At 41.4% G+C, this 24,474-nt stretch overlaps 1 protein-coding gene across 6 annotated transcripts in view; it reads right to left on the reverse strand.

The window, feature by feature from the left end:
- LOC140727541 (cell adhesion molecule DSCAM) overlaps nt 1-24,474 on the reverse strand; it is a 779,430-nt gene that overhangs the window by 47,678 nt on the left and 707,278 nt on the right. For all 6 annotated transcript variants that reach the window (XM_073045003.1, XM_073045002.1, XM_073045004.1 and 3 more), the window contains one exon: nt 15,789-16,079. In XM_073045003.1, coding sequence (XP_072901104.1) covers nt 15,789-16,079 — 291 coding nt within the window. The remainder of the gene's footprint in view (nt 1-15,788; nt 16,080-24,474) is intronic.

A 24,474-nucleotide genomic window follows, 5' to 3' on the forward strand; every position in this document is an offset into this window, starting at 1 on the left:
GGACAGGAGTTCCCAGCCTTTTTTATGCCATGGACTAATACCATTAAGCAAGGTGTCCGTGGACCCCAGGTTCGGAACTCCTGATTTAGAAACTTGTCACGTTGCAGAAGCACCTCAGGATACCCCTTCAGTGAAGGGCAAATCCCAAGGATAGGCATGTGAAGGTGGAGCTTAACTTTACAATGGAGAGTGGAGTCTTTGGAATTAAAATCAGGTAGTGGTAATCCAGCACACTATTGCCCTAGAATTCTGTCACACAAATTCTGTCACAAATTCTTTCTTGTCCTAATATAGAAGAAAGGTGCATTGTAAGCAGATGATGTGTGATCTAATCTGAATGGAAGATCAGTCTGTTTCCATGTGCATCTCTTGTGTGCCAACAGATCAGAAGGTTGGCAGTTCATATCTCAACCTAAAGGCTTACAGCCGTGTTCTATCGTCCTAGAACGTTGGGCAGAGAGAATCGTCCTTGGATATCCTAAAGTACTAATTTTCATTTCATGGTGCCATACAGTCTAGCAGTGGAATTTATGGTCCACCACGTTCCACGCCTATCACTGTTTATACAAATCCCATTTTATTCACCCCACGCTCTACGCAACTCTGCCAAACTGGCCAAACAATGAACAGTCCCAGGATTTATGAAAGCAAAGACCCACTGAAAGTATTCCTGTTAATGCTTTAAACTTCTGCATTTGATAGACCTTCCAAGGTTGCTCAGAAGTCAGACCACCAACTGAGTGGCAGCAAAATGGAATTCACTGAAGTGAATAAAATGTCTGCCAGTTACTCAAGATGATTTCACACCACAGTTACATTTGGTCTTTGAGACTTCATTAATTTGGGGGGGTAATTTTTAGTTGACATACATTGACATCACTATGGTGGTGCTCCATCAACCATACCTGAAAATTTTAATAGCCACATTACAGTGTTTTGTTTAACATTAAAAAAAAGATTTGCAAAGTGCTTTAAAATTGAGATAATATGTTAGGTTGACTCAAGCAAGGTAAAAACCTGTGAGTTGTATGATTTATAGGCAGAATTAAACCATATTCTCAAGAGCTCTATACTTAAGCAGCATTGTAAATGTATTGGCATTTAAGACAATTTTGTTTCATTCCTGGTTGCCATAGGAACACAAGATAATAAACAGTATTTAATAGATAGAGACTGAAGATATCTTTCCATTGAAAGCATATGAGAAGTGCTCCTGTACATGTTTTCAATAGTGATCATTTAAATACATATTGTTCCTACTGATCTACATTTATAACATTTTGTTATTTTCATTGTATTTAATATATCACTGTAATAACCACATGGAGCGCGGCTTGCCTATAATTTACCAAACATGTGAAAATGTCTTATAGCTTAAACTGGGAACTTTATTGATTCAAACTCATTTATCAGGTTTTTTTGTCACTGAATTACCATTATCAGGACATTTGAGTCTTGATGAGGTGTACTGGCCCAAAATGTCAACTGTTTATTCTGCCTGACATTCAGCATTTTGTATGTGTCGCTCTGATTTCCAGCATCTGCGGAACCTCATGTGTGTACGATGTGGTCATTACTGTTGTTCCTGGAAGTGGTTGAGCATGAACTTTCATGGAGAAGTTTTCACACAGTCTTACATCTATTTTGACAGCAAGACCCACGATTCAGATTCAGATTCACTTATCACCTGTACATCGAAGCACAGAGTGAAACGTGCCGTTTGCCTTAACAACAAAGGATGTGCCGGGGGCAGCCCGTAAGTGTTGCCACACATTCCAGTACCAACAGAACGTGCCCACATTGTGTACAGAATGTGTCCAAGCAATGGAAAAGGATAAGAAACGGAAGCAGAGGTTTGCTACAGGAGCCCACAGTTGGCTAACCATTGCTGGCATCATCACTTGCTTCAGTTTCATTTTAAGTACCTGAACCCATAAATGCTGATCTCCAATGGTTCAATAATCTGTCTGCCTCATAGTAACAACTACACAAAGAAACAGGCATAGGAGTAGGGTACTTGGTCCCTCAACCCCATTCAATATGATCATGTCTGATCTACATGGCCCTCTACTCTTGTTCTATACCAGTTCCCTTAACCCTCATTTTCTTGAACTTTCAAATATTTAACTGTCTCTGCCTTACGTATATCCATTGAGCCACCCTCATCACAGCTGGGGCAAAGAAGACCAGAGATTCACTACACTCTCAGAATAGAAATTCTTCAAATATCTCAGTTTTAAATGACTGGTCCTTTATTTTGTCATTAGAAATATTAGAAAGTTTTTGGCCATTCTGTCCAACAAAGCCTGACCATTTTCCATTCACACAGTGCGTTGAAATAACTATTGAGCTTAGATTTGGAAGTCTCTAAGGTACTACTCTCAACTACACAACTTGGTAGTTTGTTCCATGTGTCCACAAATCGCTGTGTAAAGAAATGCTTCCTGCTGTTAGTCAGAAATCTCCCCTTAACCAATCTCCACCTATGTCCCCATGTCCTCATTGATGTATTGATTCTGAAGGTGCAGCTGGCATCCACCTTACTTATACCCTTAATGATATTGAACACTTCTATCATGTCTCCTCACATTCTCTGTCTACTAAGGCTAAAAAGATTTACTTCTTTCGATCTTTCTTCATCGCTCATACCCTGCAGACTTGGAATGAGTCTAGTCACCCTTCTCTGAACTTTTCCCAGTGCCTTCACATTCCTCACACATTGTGGAGACCAAAATTGTACACAGTACTCAAGGTGTGGCCTCACAAATACAGTATACAGCTTAAGGAGAACTTCTCTAGACTTGAACTCCACCAAGTGCATTATATAGCCCAACATTCTATTAGCCTTCCGAATCACTTCTGTGCATTGTCTAGAAGGTGATAATGATGAGTCTACCAGGACACCCAAATCCTTCTCATACAGTGCACTTTCTAACTGAAGGCCCTCCATTGTATATTTATATATAGTATTTTTACTTACTGTATGTAATACTTCACATTTACTTACATTAAGTTTCATCTGTCATTTATCTGCCCACATCTGGATTTTGTTTAGATCTAACTGTATTGATTCTACTGCCTGAATGTTTTCAGCCTGTTCCCCTAATTTTGTGTCATTGGCAAACTTTACTGGTTTATTTGTTATGTGCTTATCCAGATCATTAATGTAAATTAAAAACAGCAGCAGCCCCAAAACCAATCCCTGCAGAACCCCACTTTTAACATCTTCTAAATGTGAAAATGATCTTCTTACCATAACTCATTGTTTCTGTTTTTGAATCAATTCAGCACCCATTCACACAGCTTACCCTGAATCCCTACCTTCTGTAATTTGATTATTAACCTCTTGTGGGATACCTTGTCAAAAGCCTTTTGAAAGTCCAAGTAAATGATATTAACCGCTCTATTGTTATCATAAATTTTAGTTGCCTCTTCATTGAACTCCAGCATGATTTCTCCTTTCTGAACTCATGTTGGCTTTCTGCTAACATACCTGTTCATATCATCTGCTTTTCCATCTCATTCTTTATTACTGTTTCCATTATCTTACCTACGGTACATATTAAGCTCACTGGTCTATAGCTACCAGGGTCAGTGCGGTCACCCTTTTAAAGACCAGAACGTTAGCCCATTTTCAGTCCTTAGGAACTTCACCAGACTTCAATGACTTTTGAGAAATACATGTTAGGGGTTCGCCTCTTGGCTTTGATTCTCCCACTTGTAAAAACATTTTAACACCTACCCTTATAAATAAAAAAATGAACTGCTGGACGAATCTGTGGAGGCAAAAGGACAGGCAGTGTTTTAGGTCAGGACCCTACATCAGGACAGTACCTGGATCGCTCTGAACTTGTTCATTTTCAGTCCTGATGTAGCGATCCGATCCAAAATGTTGATCATTCTTTTACCTCCAAGACGTTGCTTGACCCATTTAGTTCCTGCAGCACTTGCTCTCTTTGCTCCAGATTCCACTATTTGCAGTCTCTTGGAATCTCTTCAGATCATACCTGTCTACCCTCTTCTCACTGCTGCCATCAGGAAGAAGGTACAGGAGCTTCAAGACTTACACCACCAGGTTCAGGAACAGTTATTACCTCAACTATCAGGCTCTTAAACCAGTGGGGATAACTTCACTCACTCCATCATTGAACTGTTCCCACAGCTTATGGACTCACTTTCAAGGACTCTTCATCTCATGTTCTCAATATGTATTGTTTATTTATTATTATATTTTCTTTCTTTTTCTATTCTATTTGCAGTTTGTTGACTTTTGCACATTGATTGTTTCTCCATCCTGCTGGATGCGGTCTTTCATTGATTCTATTATGTTACTTGAATTTACTAGGCGTATCCATAAGAAAATGAATCTCAGGGTTGTATATGGTAACATATATATATTTTGATAATAACTTTACTTTGAACTTTGAATAAGGTGACTCTTTATTCTTCTAAATGCCACGGAATACAAACCAAAACTGTCTAGTACCCCTTGATAGTGTAATCCTCTTTGTGTAAGATTTTTTCCTGTGTTCGTCCTTTGAAATGCCCCAGCTACCCTCTTCAAGGTAAGGAGACAAAAAACATACATGGCTTTCCCACATGGGACTCACTGATACCTTGTAGAACTTCAACAAACCTCCCTATTCTTAAACATCAAACCCATTCACAATAAAGACCAAACTGTTATTTGCCTTCATAACTAATTGTTGGACTTGCCTGCCAACTTTTTGCAATTTATACCATAGAACACCTAGATTCCTCTGACCTTCACTCATATACAGTTTCTCTTCACTTAGATAATAACCGACTTTTCAGTTCCTCTTGCCAATGTGCTTGACATCAGACTTCCTTGCATTAAACTCCATTTGCCAACTCCTTTCCCAGTCATTTAATCTCTCTCTATCCTGTTGCAGGATCACAATGTCCTCCTCACAACACACCTTTCCACCTAATTTTCTATCATCGCAAACTCATAAACTTCACACTTCTTCCCCCCACTAGATCATTAACGTAAATTACTTTGTAAAGAATTTTCAAGATACAAAGCTCTTTGAAGGAAGAAAATCCTCCTCATCTCATTCTTATCAGTGAGATCAAAAATGTCCTCAAACTTGGTGGTACATAATTTCAGGCTTTTGTATGTTTTGCCTGATAGGAAGGGGTGGAGGAGAGTGTAGCAGGAGTGGAGTAAGTCTTTGACTATGCTGGCTGTTTCACCGAAGCAGCACGAAGTGTAGACAGAGTCCATGGAGGAGAGACTGGTTTCTGTGATGTGCTGAGCTCTCTGCAGTTTCTTGCGGTCAAACCAAAGATTAAAAACAAATCACACTGGCTCTTCTTGTATGAAGAGTACAAGCAACATTCATTTCACAGAAGTGCCAGGTAATGGTCCTTGACAACAAGAGAGAGTCGAACAACTTACCCACCCTGCAAACTGCCTTTACCGAAAGCTCCTTTATGGAAATTGATAGGGCTTTTACAACAAAAACTTCATGGCATTTTAAATGTTTCTTCCTTAGTCAGTTAATCTGATCAATCATTCTAGTTCGATCTCCATTCCTCTCTATCTATTATCCCCGTCAGTACACTGCAATGTAGACAAATTAAACCACTTTTTATAATGCTGTTCACATTGTAAATATTTGCTGGTATTTATTTATTTATGAAAATTTTGTTCCATATCCATCTGTTAATAACTCACTTTATTAGTTTTTTTTTTATTTTTATATAATCCTTTATAATTGTTGAATGTTGATGTTGTTTTGTTGCATGTCACTCCCTGACCAACACACCACAGCAAATTCCTAATGTATATAAATGTACACTCTGTGTTTATTGCACACCTGTACACCTGCTCATTAATGCAAATATCTAATCAGCCAATCATGTGGCAGCCACTCAATGGATAAAAGCATGCAGACATGGTCAAGAGGTTCGGTTGTAAATAACAGAAATTGGGGTGCACAATGTTCAATTCAGCAAATGAAGCAATCTCTCCAGCATGCATTGAGACAGACATAAACAATAGCTTGGCATGGATTGATAGGCAGGTAAGAACAAATGAGGTACTTATGAAATATAAGAAATGTAAGAGAACACTTAAGGAAGAAATCAGGAGGGCTAAAAGAAAACATGAGGTTGTTCTAGCAGACAAGCTGAAGGAGAATCCTAAAGGACTTATCCTACAGATAAGTTAAGAGCAAAAGGGCTGCAAGGGACAAAATTGGACCTCTGGTAATCTCTGCATGGAGCCAAACAAGATGGGAGAGATCATAAGTGAATTTTTTTGCATCTGTATTTACTTGGCAGATGGATACAGAGTCTATAAAAGTGAGGCAAAGCAGCAGCGAGGTTTTGGACCCTGTACAGATTACAGAGGAGGAGATGTTTGCTGTCTTGACACAAATTAGGGTAGACAATTCCCCAGGGCCTAACTTCAAGGGGTTTAATTGCTTGGCATTAAAGATGTGGTAGTAAGTTGGATTAGGCATTGGCTTTGTGGGAGAAGCCAGAGAGTGGTAGTAGATGGTTGCATTTTTGACTGGAGGCCTGTGACTAGTGGAGTGTCTCAGGGACTGGTGCTGGGTCCGTTGCTGTTTGTCATCTATATCAATGATCTGGATGATAATGTGGGTTAACTGGATCAGCACATTTGCAGATGACACCAAAATTCGGGGTGTGGTGGACAGTGAGGAAGATTATCAGAGCTTGCACCAGGATCTGGACCAGCTGAAAAAAAGAACTGAAAAATGGCACATGGAATTTAATGCAGACAAGTGCAATATGTTGAACTATGGTAGGACCAGCCAGGACAGATCTTACACAGTTAATGGTAGGGCACTGAGGAGTGCAGTAGAACAAAGGGATCTGGGAACACAGGTTCATAATTCATTGAAAGTGGCATCACAGGTAGATAGGGTGGTAACAAAAGGTTCTGGATTTTGGCCTTCATAAATCAATGTATGGGATGTTGCATTGAAGTTGTATAAGACATTGGTGAGGGCTGATTTGGAGTATTGTGTGTAGTTTTGGTCACCGACCTACAGAGAGGATGCAAGTATGGTTGAGAGAGTGCAGAAAAAATTTACAAGGATGTTGCCAGGACTGGAGGACCTGAGTTATAAGGAAAGATTGAATAGGTTAGGACTTTATTCCTTAGAATGTAGAAGGTTGAGAGGAGACCTGATAGAGGTATACAAAATCATGAGTGAGGGGTATAGATAGGATAAATGCAAGCAGGCCTTTTCCACTGAGGTTGAGGTCATAGGTTAAGGGTGAAAGGTGAAAAGTGTAAGGGGAAAATTCTTCACTCAGAAGGTCGTGGGAGTGTGGAATGAGCTGCTAGCACAAGTGCTGCATGTGAGCTCAATTTCAACTTTTAAGAGAAGTTTGGATAGGTACATGGATGATGGTGGTATGGAGCGCTATTGTCTCAGTGCAGGACAATGGGAATAGGAAGTTTAAATGGTTCAGGATGGACTAGATGGGCCAAAGAGCCTATTTCTGTGCTATAATTTTCTATGACTATGATTTCTGCTCATTCCACACTCACACCACTCTCTGAATCTCCACCCTCAGGTTTCCCTTAAACACTTCACCTTTCACCCTTCACCTTTAACCCATGATGGGATAAAGTCAGCTGCTAATTAGTCTTGAAAACCTCAAACCAGACATTGTTGACCAGGTTAGTGGTGATATTGATGACACTTACCATTACGTTGCTGCTCATACAAAATAAAGATGAGCTTTATTTGTCATATGTTCAGTACATCGAATTACAGTGCGTCATTCTTGGCAAATCAAATCAATGTGTTGGGAGCAGAGTGTCGCCGTGCTTTTGACATCAGCATAGCAGACCCACAGCTTACTAACCCTAACCCCAATCAGACATACTTGGATTGCGGGAGGAAACCCATACAGCGCAAACTCCTTACAGATGGCGGTGAGAATCAAACCCCAGTCGGTGATTGTGCTGTAAAGTGATTGTGCTAACCACTACACTACTGGGCCGCAGCGTTACTGAGGATAGACTGATGGCATCGTAATTAGACAGACTGGATTTATACTGTTCTCTGGGAATTATCATACTTAGGTGATTTTCCAAAATGCTGGATGGATGACAGAGTTACTATTGAATCTGTGGAATTCTTTGACCCAGGTGTCTGTGGAGGCCAGGTCACTGGGGGCATTTAAGGCAGAGGTTGATTGGTTCTTGATTAGTCAGAGTGTGAAGTGTTACGGGGAGAAGGCATGAGAATGGGGTTGAGAGGGAAATGGATCAGCCATGATGAAATGGCGGAGCTGACTTGATGTGCCGATTGGCTCCATTCTGCTCTTATTTCTTATTGTCTTGTGATCTTACTGGAACAGCTTGGCTAGAGCGTGGCTAATTCTACAGATTAGTATACCACAGGTGGGAGATTGTCTGATTCCAAAACCTTTCCTTTATTCAGAGATCTCAGCTGCTCTTTGATGTTGAGTGGGGTGAACCAAATTAGATGGGACTGACTTCAATGATGCTGGGGGGGGGGGGGCTCAGATGTGAGAGTATGCGGAAGGGAAAATGATGAGAGTGGGTGTATGTGGAGGTGTGAATGAGAAATGGTGCAACAATAACCTCTTACTGACGTAGAACATGTAACAGTGCAGCACAGTAAAGCCCTTTGGTGCACCATGTTGTGCCAACCCTTTAACCTTCTCCAAAGTTGATCTAACCTTTTCTTCTCACATGGCCTTTCATTTTTATTTCATCCATGTGCCAATCAAAGAGTCTCTGAAATACCTTTAATATATATCTTCTTCTACCTCCATCCCTGGCAGCTTAGTCCATGCACCTACCACTATCTGGTTAAAAAAAACTTACCTCTGACATTCCCTTTTCTCTAAACACCTTAAAGTTATGCCCATATCGAGGAAATAATCTCCGGCACGAGGTGACGCACGACTATGAGAAGGAGAAGAGAACTTTGGGGCAGTGGGAATGAATGTTTCCACACTGTCCTAGTTCAAAGTGCCTGAAACCCTCTTCAATGAATCGAAGGAAAGTTTCTGAGTTAAAGTAGTCTAGAATGCACAGGAGGAGACCCGACTCAAGAGTCCGAAAAGTCAGTGCTGTTAGTGTCCATGTGGAAGTTGTCTCAGAAGCCTTACGGGACAAAAAGACCTGTTTATTCCAGGCCACAAAGAGACCATTTAATTCACACTTAACTGGACCTCTTCTTGCAGAACATTTCCTCATCCTCAGTAGAAGTTAAAATCATGTACGTCTCAAATGTTAAAGAATTGAACTGGATGAATCCTTTTGTTGGCCGTGGTCAACCACGGATATTACGTCCCAGCTGTCTATGTGATACGCAAGCCAGGGCAGTACAATATGGAGAGCAAGCTTTTGCCTAGGCAGCAGGCTCCCCTCTCCATGCGGGTGATGACTCCAAAGGAATGGGAGAGACCATTACAGTTTGACCAGTGGCTTTGTAGGAGTTGTCAGTCAGCACAGAACTCAACATAGGACTGCCTTAGGAACTCCAGCTCTATATTTTTCCTTGGGGGTTTACTCCCAAAGCCTTCCGCATGAGTGGGATCTCGGCAAGGCAGCAGAGGTTTGAGATCAGAGTTTTCCTTCTCCTAGACCATATATGTCAAACTCAAGGCCCGCGGGCCAGATTATCTTTGGCCCGTGAGATAATATCTAATTACTATTAAAGCTGGCCCCAGTAATCGAAGCGCCTATGGTGTATGATATGGCTAATGCTGAGTTTATTCAGGTACCAGGTTTTCAGGGTTTTTAGTGTTTATTCGGCAGTCTTCTTCATAAGAAACAGAATTTGTAAAGTGAAACACTTTGTAGTTATAGCAGAGACTGAGACACATGAGAGCAGGCTGAAAAAACGGAGGCAACGAAAGCTGCGTTCGCACGCGTCCGACTGATCCGGCCCGCATGAAGCTGCATTTTGCTCAATCCGGCCCATGACCTAAAATGAGTTTGACACCCCTGTCCTAGACCAACTGCCAAACACAGCTGATGAGCCCCATCTGCCCAAAAGAACTGAACTACAGGGATGAGAACAGTGCACAATTTATGTCCAATTATGTTATCTGACATTCCACTCTCACTAAGGAAAAGGAATAATAAGATTGTCAGGAAAATAATCAAGCAAACCTTTAAATAACACAGAGAATGCTGAGATCCTATCATACATACGAGTTTCCTACTAGGCAGCCTACTGCTGCCTGTGAATATTTCCACTGGGACACCAGGAAGGGAGGTGAATTTCCTCATTACCTGTCCTAAGTCATCAGCACAAATCAGATTACTGTGCACAGATGGAGTTTCCAGTGCATTGCCATTGAATTAATGGAAGGTGAATAGCTTTGAGGAAATTCTGACCTGCTGTGTATTGCTGTGCAATCTACCTGTAATATATAAGGCGCTGTTATTTTGCTGCAGTATGTAGGAGGTCAATAGTCTGTAATATATCAAGAAATGTTGCTTCCCTGTAATATGGGGCTGGTAATGGCTCACTACTGCCTAATAATATGTGGATGCACTGTTATAGCAGAGCTCAAATAGCACAATCTTAAAAGTCTCCTTACATAACATCAGATTCATAGAGAAGTAAGGCACTTTGGCTCAACTACATGCCAAATTGTTATTCTGAATAGTCACATCAAACCACATATAGACCATTGCCCTCCATACCCCTTTCATCAATGCTCTTATTCAAACTTCTCTTAAGTGTTGCATTCAGACCCCCACACCCATCAACTTTGCTGGCAGCTCACACCACCCTCTGAGGAAGGAAGTTCCCCCTCAGCTTCCCTTTAAATATTTCACTTTTCACCTTTAACTTATGACCTCTAGTTCCAGTCTCACTCAACCTCAGGGGAAAAAGCCTGCTTGCATTTACCAAAAGACTATAAGACATAGGAGCAGAATTAGGCCCTTTGGCCGATTGAGTCTGCTGATCCTTCTTTCCCCTCCTCAACCCCATACCCTGGCCTTCTCCCCATAACCTTTGATGCCATGTCCAATTAAGAACCTATCAATCTCTGCCTTAAATACACCCAACGACCTGGCCTCCACATCTGCCTGTGGTAACAAATTCCACACATTCATCACCCTCTGGTTAAAATATCTATACTGCTTATAATTTTATACACCTCCATTAAATCTCCCCTCATTCTCTTACACTCCAGGGAATAAAGTCCTAACCTTTACATCTTCGCCTGTAACTCAGGTCCTCAAGTCCAGCAACATCCCTGCAAATTTCCTCTGTACTCTTTTAATCTTATTGATATCTTTCCTGTAAGTAGGTGACAAGAATTCTACAAAATACTCCAAATTTTGCCTTAGTGATGTCTTATACAACTTCAACATTACATCTATACTCATTGCATTGATTTATGAAAGCCATGACCCAAAAGCTCTCCTGAAAACCTTATCTACCTGTGATATCACTTTCAAGGATTTATGGATCTCTATTCCCCGATACAGTCTTTTTGATTGTCTCCTGTTATTCCCCACGTAATACCTGTCTTTATGACCCCATCTACCCAGCAGACCACGGTCTACTGATTTTTAAGGCTACTTTCCTTCTTTGAGGTAACAAGATGGTTAAATCAGATTTTGAATAGTTATGCACTGCCAAAAAGAACAGATTTTTAGTCACGTGGAGCACAGAAATCAGTGTCAACATCAGAGCTTCTGCCAAGACATTGAGTGTTGGTAAAATGATCTTCCACAGAATAAAAAAAAGCACTGTTATAGTAGAGTATGTTGGCAGCAATCCAAGACGATTTAAATATTACAATAAATACTTTTCCTCCAGGCCTAATGGCACACAAGACAATCCATTCCTTATATAGTTTTACTTATTCACAACATCTTGAAGATCCTAGATTACATGGACAGATTGTTAGTACATGGAGATCAACTGAGACAAAATAGTGTGGCTATGGGTGAGGGGGCATCTATCCTTACTGGATGGATGAACCTTGCTAGATGCCAATTCTCACCTCTTGTCTATTCAGTGTCATCATCTGATGGCAGAGGTTGGTGACTGGTTAATGTTATGTCTTTATTTAAGAAGAGCTGCAAAGAAAAACCTGAGAACTATAGACTAGTTACTAGAGGAGATTCTGACGGACAAAATATAATTCACTTGGAAAGACAGAATTAATGAGGAATTGCTAGCATGGCTTTGTGCATGGGAGATTATGTTTCACAAATTCGATTTAAAAAACAACCAACTAAGAAGGTCGATGGGGGCAGGGTATTAGATGTAGTCTATTTGGAATTCAGTAAGGAGTTTGCTTAGGTTTAGATGGTAGGCTGCTATGGGAATTTAGGTCACAAGAACTCCAGGGAGAGTTTGCTAACTGGACACACAATTGGCTTAAAGGTAGGAAACAGAGGATGATAAACACAAAGTACACGGCAGATGCTGGGGTCAAAGCAACACGTACAACAAGCTGGAGGAACTCAGCAGGTCGGGCAGCATCCGTGGAAAACAACAGTCAACATTTTGGGATGAAACCCTTCATCAGGACTGAAGAGGAAGGGGGCAGGGGCCCTATAAAGAAGGTGGGGGGAGGTTGGGTAAAAAAAGAGGGTGATGTTGGAAGATTATTTTTTAGACTGGAGGCCCATGATTAGTGGTGTCCCTCAGGGTTAGGTGTTCAATCTATTGTTATTTGTCATCTGTGTCAACAATTCAGAAGAGAATACACTGTTCAAGTCATTGTATATGACTTCAAAATGGACCATAAAACCATAAGTCAGAATTTTATTCATTTTCATAGATGCTGCCTGACTTGCTGTTCCACTAGCATTTTGTGTGTGTTGCTTTGGATTTTCAGCATCTGCAGTATTTCTCATTTTTATATACATATTCAATTGCCTAATGAGCAGAATTAGGCCATTCGGCCCATTGAGTCTGCATAGCCATTCCATCGTGGCTGATTTACTATCCCTCTCAGTAGGTGGTTTCATAGACAGGGAAGATAGTTATCAAGAATTACAGTGGGATCTTGGTCAGCTGCATAAGTGGATCAAGAAATGGTAAACAGAATTTAATTCAGAAAAGTGTGAGGTGCTACATTTTGGGAAGACAAATCAGGGTAGGGCTTATACAGTGAAAAGTTGGACCCTGGGGGTGTGTTGTAGAATAGAGAAATGAAAGAGTACAAATACATGGTCCCTAAATGTGGTGCCATAGGTAGACAGGATGGCGGAAAAAACCCTTGACATGCCCATATTCATAGTCAGGCCATCAAAAGTATAAACATGAGAAATTCTAGAGATGCTGGATATCCAGAGCAACACATACGGACTGCTGGAGGTCCAGCAGCATCTATGAAAATGAATAAACAGTGGGCATTTTGGGCCAGGTTCAGCATATGAGTTAGGCTGCGGTTGTGTAACAGGCTGATGAGGCCACACTTGAAAGATTGTGTCCATACATATCATGAATCTTGTTATATTCCCATCCAAACCAGACTCAGTTTTCTTCAACTGAGACAGTCTCTCATTTAGAGAGAGCTTATTCTGTCAATGGGAGTCTCTATACCACCTACAAGGTGAAACCCAGTAGTATGAATGGCAGCGATGCTTCACAACCAGATGCCTGCTTTGAAAGGGAGAATATAACTACAGCTGTGAAGATCCCTGCTGCACCTGATGACCCTGTGATCTCTGTCTCAGAGGCCTATGTTAGACTGTCTTTAAAGAGAAGGAACCCTCGCAAGGCAGAAGATGGAGTACCTGGTAAGGCTCTGAAAACATGTGCCGACCAACTAGCGGGAGTATTCAACCTCTCACTGCTCCAGGTAGAAGTTCCCACTTGCAACAATTATACCAGTGCCTAAGTAGAATAATGTAGGCTGCCTTAATAACTATCACCCGGTAGCTCTCACATCAACAGTGATGAAATGCTTTGAGACGTTGGTTATGACTAGACTGGACTCCTGCCTCAGCAAGGACCTGGACCCATTGTAATTTACCTATCACCACAATAGGTCATTGGCAGACACAATCTCAACGGCTCTCCACACGGCTTTAGACCACCTAGACAACATAAACACTTACGTCAGGATGCAGTTCATCGACTATAGCTCAGCATTTAATACCATCATTCCCACAATCCTGATTGAGAAGTTGCAGAACCTGGGCCTTTGTACCTCCCTCTGCAATTGGATCCTCGACTTCCTAACCGGAAGACCACAGTCTGTGCAGATTGGTGATAGCATATCTTCCTCGCTGACAGTCAACACTGGCGCACCTCAGGGGTGTGTGCTTAGCCCACTGCTCTACTGTCTTTATACACATGACTGTGTGGCTAGGCATAGCTGAAATACCATCTAAAAATTTGCTGATGTTATAACCATTGTTGGTAGAATCTCAGGTGGTGACGAAAGGGCGAACAGGAGTGAGATATGCCAACTAGTGGAGTGATGCTGCAGCAACAACATCAGTAAGATGAAAGAACTGATTGTGGACTTCAGGAAGGATAAGACGAAGGAACAGATACCAACCCTCATAGAGGGATCAGAAGTGGAGAGAGTGAGCAGTTTCAAGATCCTGGGTGTCAAAATCTCTGAGGATCTAACCCGGTACCAACATATTGATGTAGTCTTAAAGAAGGCAAGACAGCAGCTATACTTTATTAGGAGTTTGAAGAGATTAGGAATGTCAACAAATGTAGTCAAAAACTTCTATAGTTGTACTGTGGAGAGCATTCTGACAGGCTGCATCACTGTCTGGTATGGGGGGGGGGGGGGGGGGGCGGCTACTGCACAGGACCGAAAGAAGCTGCAGAAGGTTGTAAATTTATTCAGCTCTATCTTGGCCACTAGCCTACAAACTACCCAGGGCATCTTTAGGGAGTGGTGTCTCAGAAAGGCAGCATCTATTATTAAGGACCTCCAGCACCCAGGGCATGCCCTTTTCTCACTGTTTCCATCAGGTAGGAGGTACAGAAGCCTGAAGGCACACACTCAGCGATTCAGGAACAGCTTCTTCCCCTCTGTCATCCGATTCCTAAACGGACATTGAAGCTTCCTCTTTTAATATACAATATTTCAGTTTTTGTGCATTTTAAAACATTTATTTAATATACATAATTGATTTATTTGTTTATTTATTATTATGTTTTATTTTATTTATTACTTTTTTTCTCTCTCTCTGCTTGATTAAATATTGCATTGAACTGCTGCTGCTATGTTAACAAATTTCACGTCACATGCCGGTGATAATAAACCTGATTCTGATTCTGATTCTGATTCTGTAATTGGTCAGTAACAAGGATGAACTTTGTTCCTTTGTAGCATGGAAGAATCCATTATATCTTGGCCTGGAGGTTTGATTTGAAGGGTTCTCATTTCATTATACATTTCTAAACATGCCTTGACATGAAAAAACTGGTTTTGGACTTTGATAGGAGGTTAAAGTCTATAAATCCAAAGTACAACTATAGAAGACATGTTGCATCAGCTTAGGTCTCCAAGAACAGGTGGACGGCTGCAGAGCAACTGAAATGGTTTTGCACACATAGCCTTTGTGGCCGTGTAGCTGGGACTTTACTTATATTAAGTGCTAAGCAGTTTTCAGGCCATGTAAAAATTTCCTTCTCAGAACAATGGTTCGTCCATGCAGCAGTAAAAACAAATTAGGGGGAACGCTGACTGTAATAGTTCCTGTATGATTGGTATCTGAATAATAAGTTTGCCTCTGGACAAGGAAACCACACAAGGAACCATTGCATGGTTCCTTAAGTTCATGAAGTACTTACTCCCATCATAGTTGAGGGTTGCAAATTCCGTCTGCTTCTCTGTACAGCCAGCACTGTTACACACCTTCATCTGCAGCTCATACCATGTGGCTTCCTGCAGGTCATACAGGATATAGGCTTTGGACAGTGTCGTGCGCTGTGCGGTGGTCCAGACTGTGGTCCCAAAAGGCCGGTGCTCCAGGGTAAACATAGTGATGGGGCAGCCACCATCAATCCAGCCAATGAGGTTCAGCCTGATTCTTGTGCTGTTAATGCTGGAGAACAGGTCCTGTTCCTTGGCGAACTGTGGCTCTACAAGGAGAATAATTAATATTATTACATTACTTCTATTTATTTAAAAAAACATTAATCTTTGTACAAACAAACTGCCTTGGATTCCAACTTTGCAGTCTTTGATGTTTTGTTCTGTTGTGTCACTGTTTCTTAGTGTGACTATCCTCATTTTAAGAATATATATATATGTTCTTTTGTTAAGAATGCTCTATATTCCTCCTTTTGTGAACACTGTATATTCATTCTTCTAAAAACATTGTCATATATTCTGTATTTAAGTGCATAACACTGAAAAATATAGGAGCAGATTCAGCTCGCTGAGTTCTTCCCATCAATCATGGCTGATTTATCATTCTGTCTCGATTCCATTCTCCCGCTTTCTCTCTGTATCATCCCTGGACAGCTTTACGAGTGATTCATCAGCCCTCTGGCTAAAGAAATTCCTCTTCATTAAGTTATTTTTATATTCCCCATTTAAGAAAATTGTTCCTTCCTCTTTTAAGATGTGTATATTCCCTTTGTAAGCATACCATGTGGTGGGTGATACACTTTTAAAAACACCCTTATTCGGTTGGTGCAGGTACAGACAATAAAGGAGCAAAATTATATTTCAATTTTACTGAACTTTTAATTACTAATACAGGAACTACATTTTTAGAGTTTACATGCAGAAACATGGAAACTCACCACTACATAAGCTCAGTCTGGGGATATCATGTGACACTGATTCATATCAATGCCACTCTGCAGTCACATACTACAAAACGGTCAATTTTTCAGGGGAGAGTTCCCGAGCATTTGGAGCAAGTAGTTTTGTGATATAAATGCAGGTAATTCAGTTTCCATTCCACTGACCCACAGAAACTGCCACTTGTTATGATATCCCCTTATGCAAAACCAAGTGGAAACTAATATTCAGCTGCAAGGTCTCGATTCAAAGACCGCCTGAAGGCAACTTGAAGGTCGTTTCTGAGGAGTTGTTCCAGCAAAAGATGATTGCAGTATCAGCTTGGTACTTGTGGATCTTAGTCCACCTCTGGAGCTTTTCCTCTGAGACGCAGAGGCCATCAATTGCTTTTCCTCATTGCTAAAACTGACGCCAACCTTCCATCGGGATGTGGGACTCTGAGGACAGACATTTATTTCTGCTGGCTAGAGACTGTGTGGCCGCTGTCACTGCAATCAAGCATCTATCCTCTATGATATAACCATATAACGATTACAGCACGGAAACAGGCCATCTCGGCTCTTCTAGTCCGTGCCGAACGTTTACTCTCACCTAGTCCCACAGACCTGCACTCAGTCCATAACCCTCCATTCCTTTCCTGTCCATGTACCTATCCAATTTTGCTTTAAATGACAATACCGAACCTGCCTCTACCACTTCTACTGGAAGCTCGTTCCACACAGCTACCACTCTCTGAGTAAAGAAATTCCCCCTCGTGTTACTCTTAAACTTTTGCCCCCTAACTCTCAACTCATGTCCTCTTGTTTGAACCTCCCCTACTCTCAATGGAAAAAGCCTATCCACGTCAACTCTATCTATCCCCCTCATAATTTTAAATACTTCTATCAAGTCCCCCCTCAACCTTCTACGCTCCAAAGAATAAAGACCTAACTTGTTCAATCTTTCCCTGTAACTTAGGTGCTGAAACCCAGGTAACATTCTGGTAAATCTTCTCTGTACTCTCTCTATTTTGTTGACATCTTTCCATAATTATAATGATGTTGGACAGAAGCTTGAGGCGATGCGTCAGAAAGGTGGTGTCCATCATTAAGGACCACCATTACCCAGGACATGCTCTCTTCTCATTGCTTCAGTCAGGAAGAAGGTACAGGAGCCTGAAGACACACAATCAACATTTTAGGAACAGCTTCTTCCCTTCTGTCACCAGATTTCTGAATGGACATTGAACTCAGCCATGCACACCACCTCAATGTTTTCTTTTGCTCTCTTTTTCCACTACTTACTTAATTTAATTTCATATATACAGTGGATTCCAGTTAATCTGGACACATCAGGATCAGTACATTTTGGCCCAATTAGGCAAAGTTTCATAGAAGTGAGTAAAAAGTATAAAAAGGACAAACGACTGTTTAACTGAGTAACAAATTATGTATTTAAAAGAAATAGAGAACAAATTGCAGCTACGGATCCCGCAAACCGCCCTGGTTGTAGGGGCCTTGTAAAGATGAGCACCGCACCAGTTGAATCCATCTCTCACGGTTGTGAGCGAGTTCCTGCGTTGTGGCAAAGCTTTCTCCGGTCCACTCTGCAATGTAGTCAGTCCATTTCTTCCTCTGTCTGCCCCTTTTTTCTTCTCCCCTGCACTGTTCCCTGAAGAATGGTCTTTGAGAGTCCAGTTGATCTTGTAATGTTGCCACACCATCTCAGTTTCCTCTTCTTTACTGTGGACAGTATATCTTTGTAGCGTCTCACGAGCTGGCTGATGGTTCATTGTACTTCATTGTTTGAAACACGGTCAGTACAGGAGATGCCGAGGAGCCTTCTAAAGCATCTCATTTCTACTACCTGGATCTTCTTTTGCAGTTCTGCTGTCAAAGTCCATGATTTGCCTGAAGATGGAGAGCACAGGCACATGCAGGAGTTTCAACGTAGATCTGAGAGCAAGGTTATTGTCTCTGCAGAAGGGTTTTAGCTTAGCCAGCATTGCTGTTGTTTGGGCTGACCTTGCAAAGAATTCGGGGTTTGATTCTTCATGGTTGATGATGGCGCCAAAGTACTTGAACCGTTTGACAATCTTGTCCATTGACGGTGAGATTTGCCGTGATGGCTCCTCACTGTTTCTCATCAGCTTGGTTGCCTCTGTGCTGGTCTCCATGCCATATCTGGTAGATGTACTGGAGTCCACTTGTTCTACTGTATATATTTATTATTGTAAGTCATAGTTTTAAAAAATATATTGCACTGTACCGCTGCCACAAAACAAAACATTTCAGGAAATATACCAGCAATGTTCAATCTGATTCTGATTCCACAAGCCCTTGCAGGAGGAAGTACTTTATTTGAGACAGTTGATTTTTAAGAACAGTGCAACATTTCTGGGATATTTCTACTGAGATTATTACATTGTAAATAATGTCAGATGTTTGTCAAAATGTCAAAATGTTTGTTGCGATGTGTCTATCGTGGTAGTGTAGTGGGTAGTACTTTTCGCTCTCATGTTCAGCTTCCACCACTGGCTGGCAGTCTTGCGAACAGGAGAGCTGAATGTGTAAGTCTCTCCCTGCCAGAACTCAGCCTCTCCAACAGCGAGCCTCGTGCAGTGGCTCCTCACTGGCAACACACAGAAACTGAACTCCTTTTGGACTCAGGCTAAACTACAGAGGACAGGGAGGAGGTCTGGCCCCTGCACACGTAGCATGCAGGCCCACCGGTGTGTGGACACACCCTGGTGCTCATGAACCAGATCCCCAGCTATGGGTAAATAGCCTGCCTGCCTTGTGGGAAGCCTCGGGAGAGACGAAGTCTACGGAAGTAAACCCAGACAGCAAATCTGGAGTGGAGCCCCTAAGGTGGCTGGATGTCATTGAACATCCTTTCAGCAGCTCCTGCAGCCAAGCTGGTGCCAAATGTGTTGCTTCAGAAGCTTTCCTTTGGAATATACTGCTGAGGCCAAGAGGGAGATCTTGACAACTGGCCATCTCAGGATATCACAAGCTCAGGACTTGTCCAGGCTCGTGATGATCGTCATCACCCATTGTCCCTCAAGACAGACGGATGCCAACCAGTTTATGTATTCATGCACACTTTATTCCATTTCTATATTTCTAATTTTATTCTATATAATTCTTCATTCTTTATAATTGTTGAATGTTGATTTCTTTTTGCTGCCTGCCTTGCCAACACATCACAGCAAATTCCTGATGTGTAAATGTATATAGCAAACACAAATGAATGAGCAAGGAAATAAGGCGAAGGCTAGCAATGGCACGCACAAGCACTACCAAACTCTGGAACATTGGGAAAGATAGATCTGTGAGCACTGACACCAGGATACGCCTCAGAGTCTCGTCTGGCCAGTAGTCCTATACGGCTGTGAAACATGGATCCTAAAAGCTGCTGATGAAAAGAAGTTGACAGCATTTGAGCTGTGGACATACAGATGGATCCTCAAGGGTGCCATACATTGAAAGGAGATCCAACAATTTCATCTTAGAAAAGACTGGCACGAAACCAATACTTCTGGAAACCATTATCCAAAGGAAACTTCGCTATTTTGGACACATCTCAAGAACTGGTGACACACTGGAACACGCTGTGATTGAGGGCAGAGTAGAAGGAAGCCGCTCCCGAGGCAGACAGAGGACAACATCAAGAAGTGGACCAGCCTCACCGCCAGAGATGCAAGAGGTTTGACTGCCGACAGATCGCAGTGGAAGAAAGTGGTCGCCGAGGCTCTGGCAGAGTCTGGCACATGATGATGATGATGATGATGAAATAAAATTGATACTCCTTCTCCTTCTTAGTTGCAGAGTTTAGAAAAAGTTAAAGGCTTGGTGATAATTAAGTTTACCAATCCGTCATTTTAATAGACTCTACTCAGCATTACTATTCCCTGGAGGTGGAGGCGTTGCCTAAAGATTAGAATCTGTATTGCTACAAAACATATTATTGCTGTAATTTATTTTGTTAATCTCACAAGCAGAATAATTGGGGAATCAGTTACAAACAATGAAATATTAAATGAGAAAGGGCCATTCTTGGAAAGGATAACTACATTGTGACAGGAGATTACTGAGCATTGAAGCACTAGCAATTAGGTCCAGATAGGAAAAATGGTAGTCAGACAAATTGGCCTATAGTAGAAAATAAAAACGTTAAGATATTTTCTAAAGTAAAAATGATGAACTTAAAGCTGTTGTCTCTAAATTCATGAAGCATTTGTATTAAGCTGGATGAGTTGATATGGCTGCAGAACAACCTGGACTGGGAGCTAAATGCACAAGTAGATTTGGTATTTAGAAAGGACAGGCAAAATAAAAACTACGTTGATATTGTTAGTGAAGGATGAGGTCAGTGCAATAGAGAAGTACAGCTCAGAAACAGGCCCTTCGGTCCATCTAGTCCATGTTGAAACCATTCAAACTGCCTACTCCCATTGACCTGCACCAGGACCAAATCCCGACCATTCATGTACCTATCCAAACTTCTCTTAAACATTGAAACTGATCTCGCATGCACCACTTGTGGTGGAATTCCATACTCCCACAACCCCCTGAGTGAAGGAGTTCCCCCTCATGTTCCCCTTAAACTTCTCACCTTCCACCTTAACCCAAGGCCTCTGGATGTAGTCCCAGCCATCCTCAGTGGCAATAGTGAGTAAGAATGTTAGTTCAGAAGATCAGTCTGTGTAGAGCTAAGAAGCTCTGAGAGGCAGTAGACAATGTTGTCTATAGGTATCCACCCAATAGGGATGGGATCAAAAAATAAATTAAAAATGCACCTAGCAAGAATATTATGGACTGGCCAAACCAAATCAGCAATAAAGCTAAGGAGGAAGAATTCAGGTAAAGTGGCTGGATGAATTATTCAGCCAGCATATTGATCAGTCAGCTAGGGAGCAGATTATTCTATACAGGGTACTGTGCAGTGAGAAGATTAATTGGGGCAGCAGGGTAGCGTAGCGGTTAGTGTAATGCTATTACAGCGCCAGCGATCCTGGTTCAATTCCTGCTGCTGTCTGTAAGGAGTTTGTACCTTTTCCCCATAACTGTGTGGGTTTCCTCCCGGTGCTCCGGTTTCCTCCCACAGTCCAAAGTCATACAGGTTCGTCGGTTAATCGGTCAAATGGGTGTAATTGGGCGGTGGGTATTCATTGGGCTGGAAGGACATATTATTGCGCTGTGTCTCTACAAATGTAATTCATAATCTTGTAGCATGTAGTCTTGTAATAGTGAGGAGTGATAGAGGTCTTCATTGAGGTGGAGAGTGAAATAGTTTAATCTGAAAGCAGGAGCTTAAATCTAACAAAAAAATGGTATGAGGATATGAACTAGCTATGACAGGGAAGCTATATTAATATTCATGACAGTGATTAGGTAAAGGCTAACATTTATAGAACAAATACAAGAGCTTCCGTGGTCATGAATTCTGTTTGGTGTAAAAATACAAAACAAACAGTGAGCTAAAAGAGAAATTACAAGTCATTAAAATACCTAATGAAGAAGCAAGTCTGAAATTTCGGGAGGGGAGTTTAGGTTTTGGCAAAGAACAAATGAGTTTATTAAGAAAGCAATAAAAAGAATATGAGAGTAAATGCAGGGTATATAAAAGTAGATAATAAGGGCACCTATAAATATATAAATAGAAAGAAATCAAACGCAGAGCTCTACAGTTTAAAAAATGAAGTTCATAATAAGCAACAGGGAAATGGCAGAGAACATAAACAAAAGCTTTAATTCCGTCTCCATCAAAGAGGATACAAGTAATTTTCCACAAATCTTAAAGAACCAAGAGCATGTTGAAGGTGAGGAACTAGGTGAGGAATTAGCACTAGGTCAAAAAGTTTGCGTTAGCTAACTTGGAAGAATGAGACTTAAACTTTCAGGGATTTTGACAGATCTGGACAAGCTGGCTGTAGGGAGGATGCCTGCCTGGCTGACTTAGTGGTTATCATCTCAGGATATGAGGTAAGATATTAAGGTCTGAAATGAAGAGTAATTTCTTCATTCAGGGACTGGTGAAACTTTGGAATTTATTACCATAGAAATTTACAGAGGTGAAGCTCCCAGAGATGTTTAAGAAAGAGGAGCATAGCTCTTAGCATAATGCTTTACAGTGCCAGCAATCCAGATTCAATTCCCTCTGGGGTCTGTAAGAAGTACATTCTCCCTATGAGCGCATTGGCTTCCTCCCACATTCCAAAGATGTACCGGTTGATATGTTGTGGACAAGCTATCTTGGTGCTGGAAGCATGGTGACACTTCTGGACTGCCCTGGTACGTCCTTGGACTGTGCTGGTCATTGACAATGCACTTTACCATATGTTTTGATGTTTCAGCGTACGTATGACAAAAAAAATCTAGTCTTTAAAAATCTCTTAATATTTAGAAAAATTTCCAAATGCAAAAGGCATTATAGGACACTGACAGGGAGGTAGATGGTAAGCTATGATTACATTCAGTGGCTGAATATGTCCTCTGAAACTGTTCTAACCGTGCTTCTATCTCCAATGCCTGAGTAACTTTCAAGGCCTTAAGAAGAAACAACTATGAGCAGAGGCATCCAGCGGCAAACAGATGGCAATTCTTGCTTGGCACCAGGAATTCTATCAAACAATGGTTTCTCCGGAGCTTAGAAAAAAAGAAGCTTCTGAAGTGTGAGGTCTTGTGTACCTCCTGTACCTAATAAAGTAGCCACTGCGTGCATGTTCTTGGTCATCTGCTGCTGTAGCCCATCCACTTCAAGGTTCAATATGTTGTGCATTCAGAGATGCTCTTCTGCACACCACTGTTGTAATGTGTAGTTATCTGAGTCACCATTGCCTTCCTGTTTGCTTGAACCAGTCAGTCCATTCTTCTCTGACCTCTCTCATTAAGAAGGTGTTTTCACACACAAAACAGAATAATTGCTCACTGGATGTTTTTTGTTTCTTGCACCATCCTCCATAAACTGCTGTGCATGAAAATCCCAGGAGATTAGCAATCTCTGAGATACTCAAACCACCCCATCTGGCAGCAACAATCATTCCACGGTCAATATCACTTGCATCACATTTCTTCCAAATTCTGATGTTTGGTCTGAATAACAGCTGAACCTCTTGACCATGTCTGTGTGCTTTTGTGCATTGACTTGCTGCCAAATATCTAATTTTTGGCTAATTAGATATTTGCATTAATGAGCAGGTGTACAACAAAGTGGCCACTGAGTGAATATCCTCAATCAATAATCATTGAATCATTTTACTATGTCACCATACCCTGAGATTCACTTTCTTGCAGGCATTCACAGAAAAGCAAAGAAATACAATAGCGTCAATGAAAGACACACAAAGACTGACAAGCAATGCCCAAAAGAATACAAACTGTGTAAATACAAAAAAAAGCTATCAATAAATAATTAAATACATACGAACACGAGTTGTTGCATCCTTGAAAGTGAATCCATAGGTTGTGAAATCAGTTCAGTGAGGTGGGTGAAGTTATTCACGCAGGTTCAGGAATTTGATGGTTGAAGGGTAATAACTGTTCCTGAACCTGGTGGTATGGGACCTGAGGCTCATGGGACCTCCTTCCTGATGGCAGCAGCAAGAATCGACCATCACCTTAATGCTCCAAGTCCCTGATGATAGACGCTGCTTTCTTGAGGCAGTGCTGCTTGTAGATGAGCTCAGTGATGGAGAGGGCTTTGCCTTTTATGGACTGGGCTGTACTTACCACTTTTATTTAA

This window comes from Hemitrygon akajei, chromosome 5, assembly GCF_048418815.1.
Source record: "Hemitrygon akajei chromosome 5, sHemAka1.3, whole genome shotgun sequence".
Lineage (NCBI taxonomy): Eukaryota > Metazoa > Chordata > Chondrichthyes > Myliobatiformes > Dasyatidae > Hemitrygon > Hemitrygon akajei.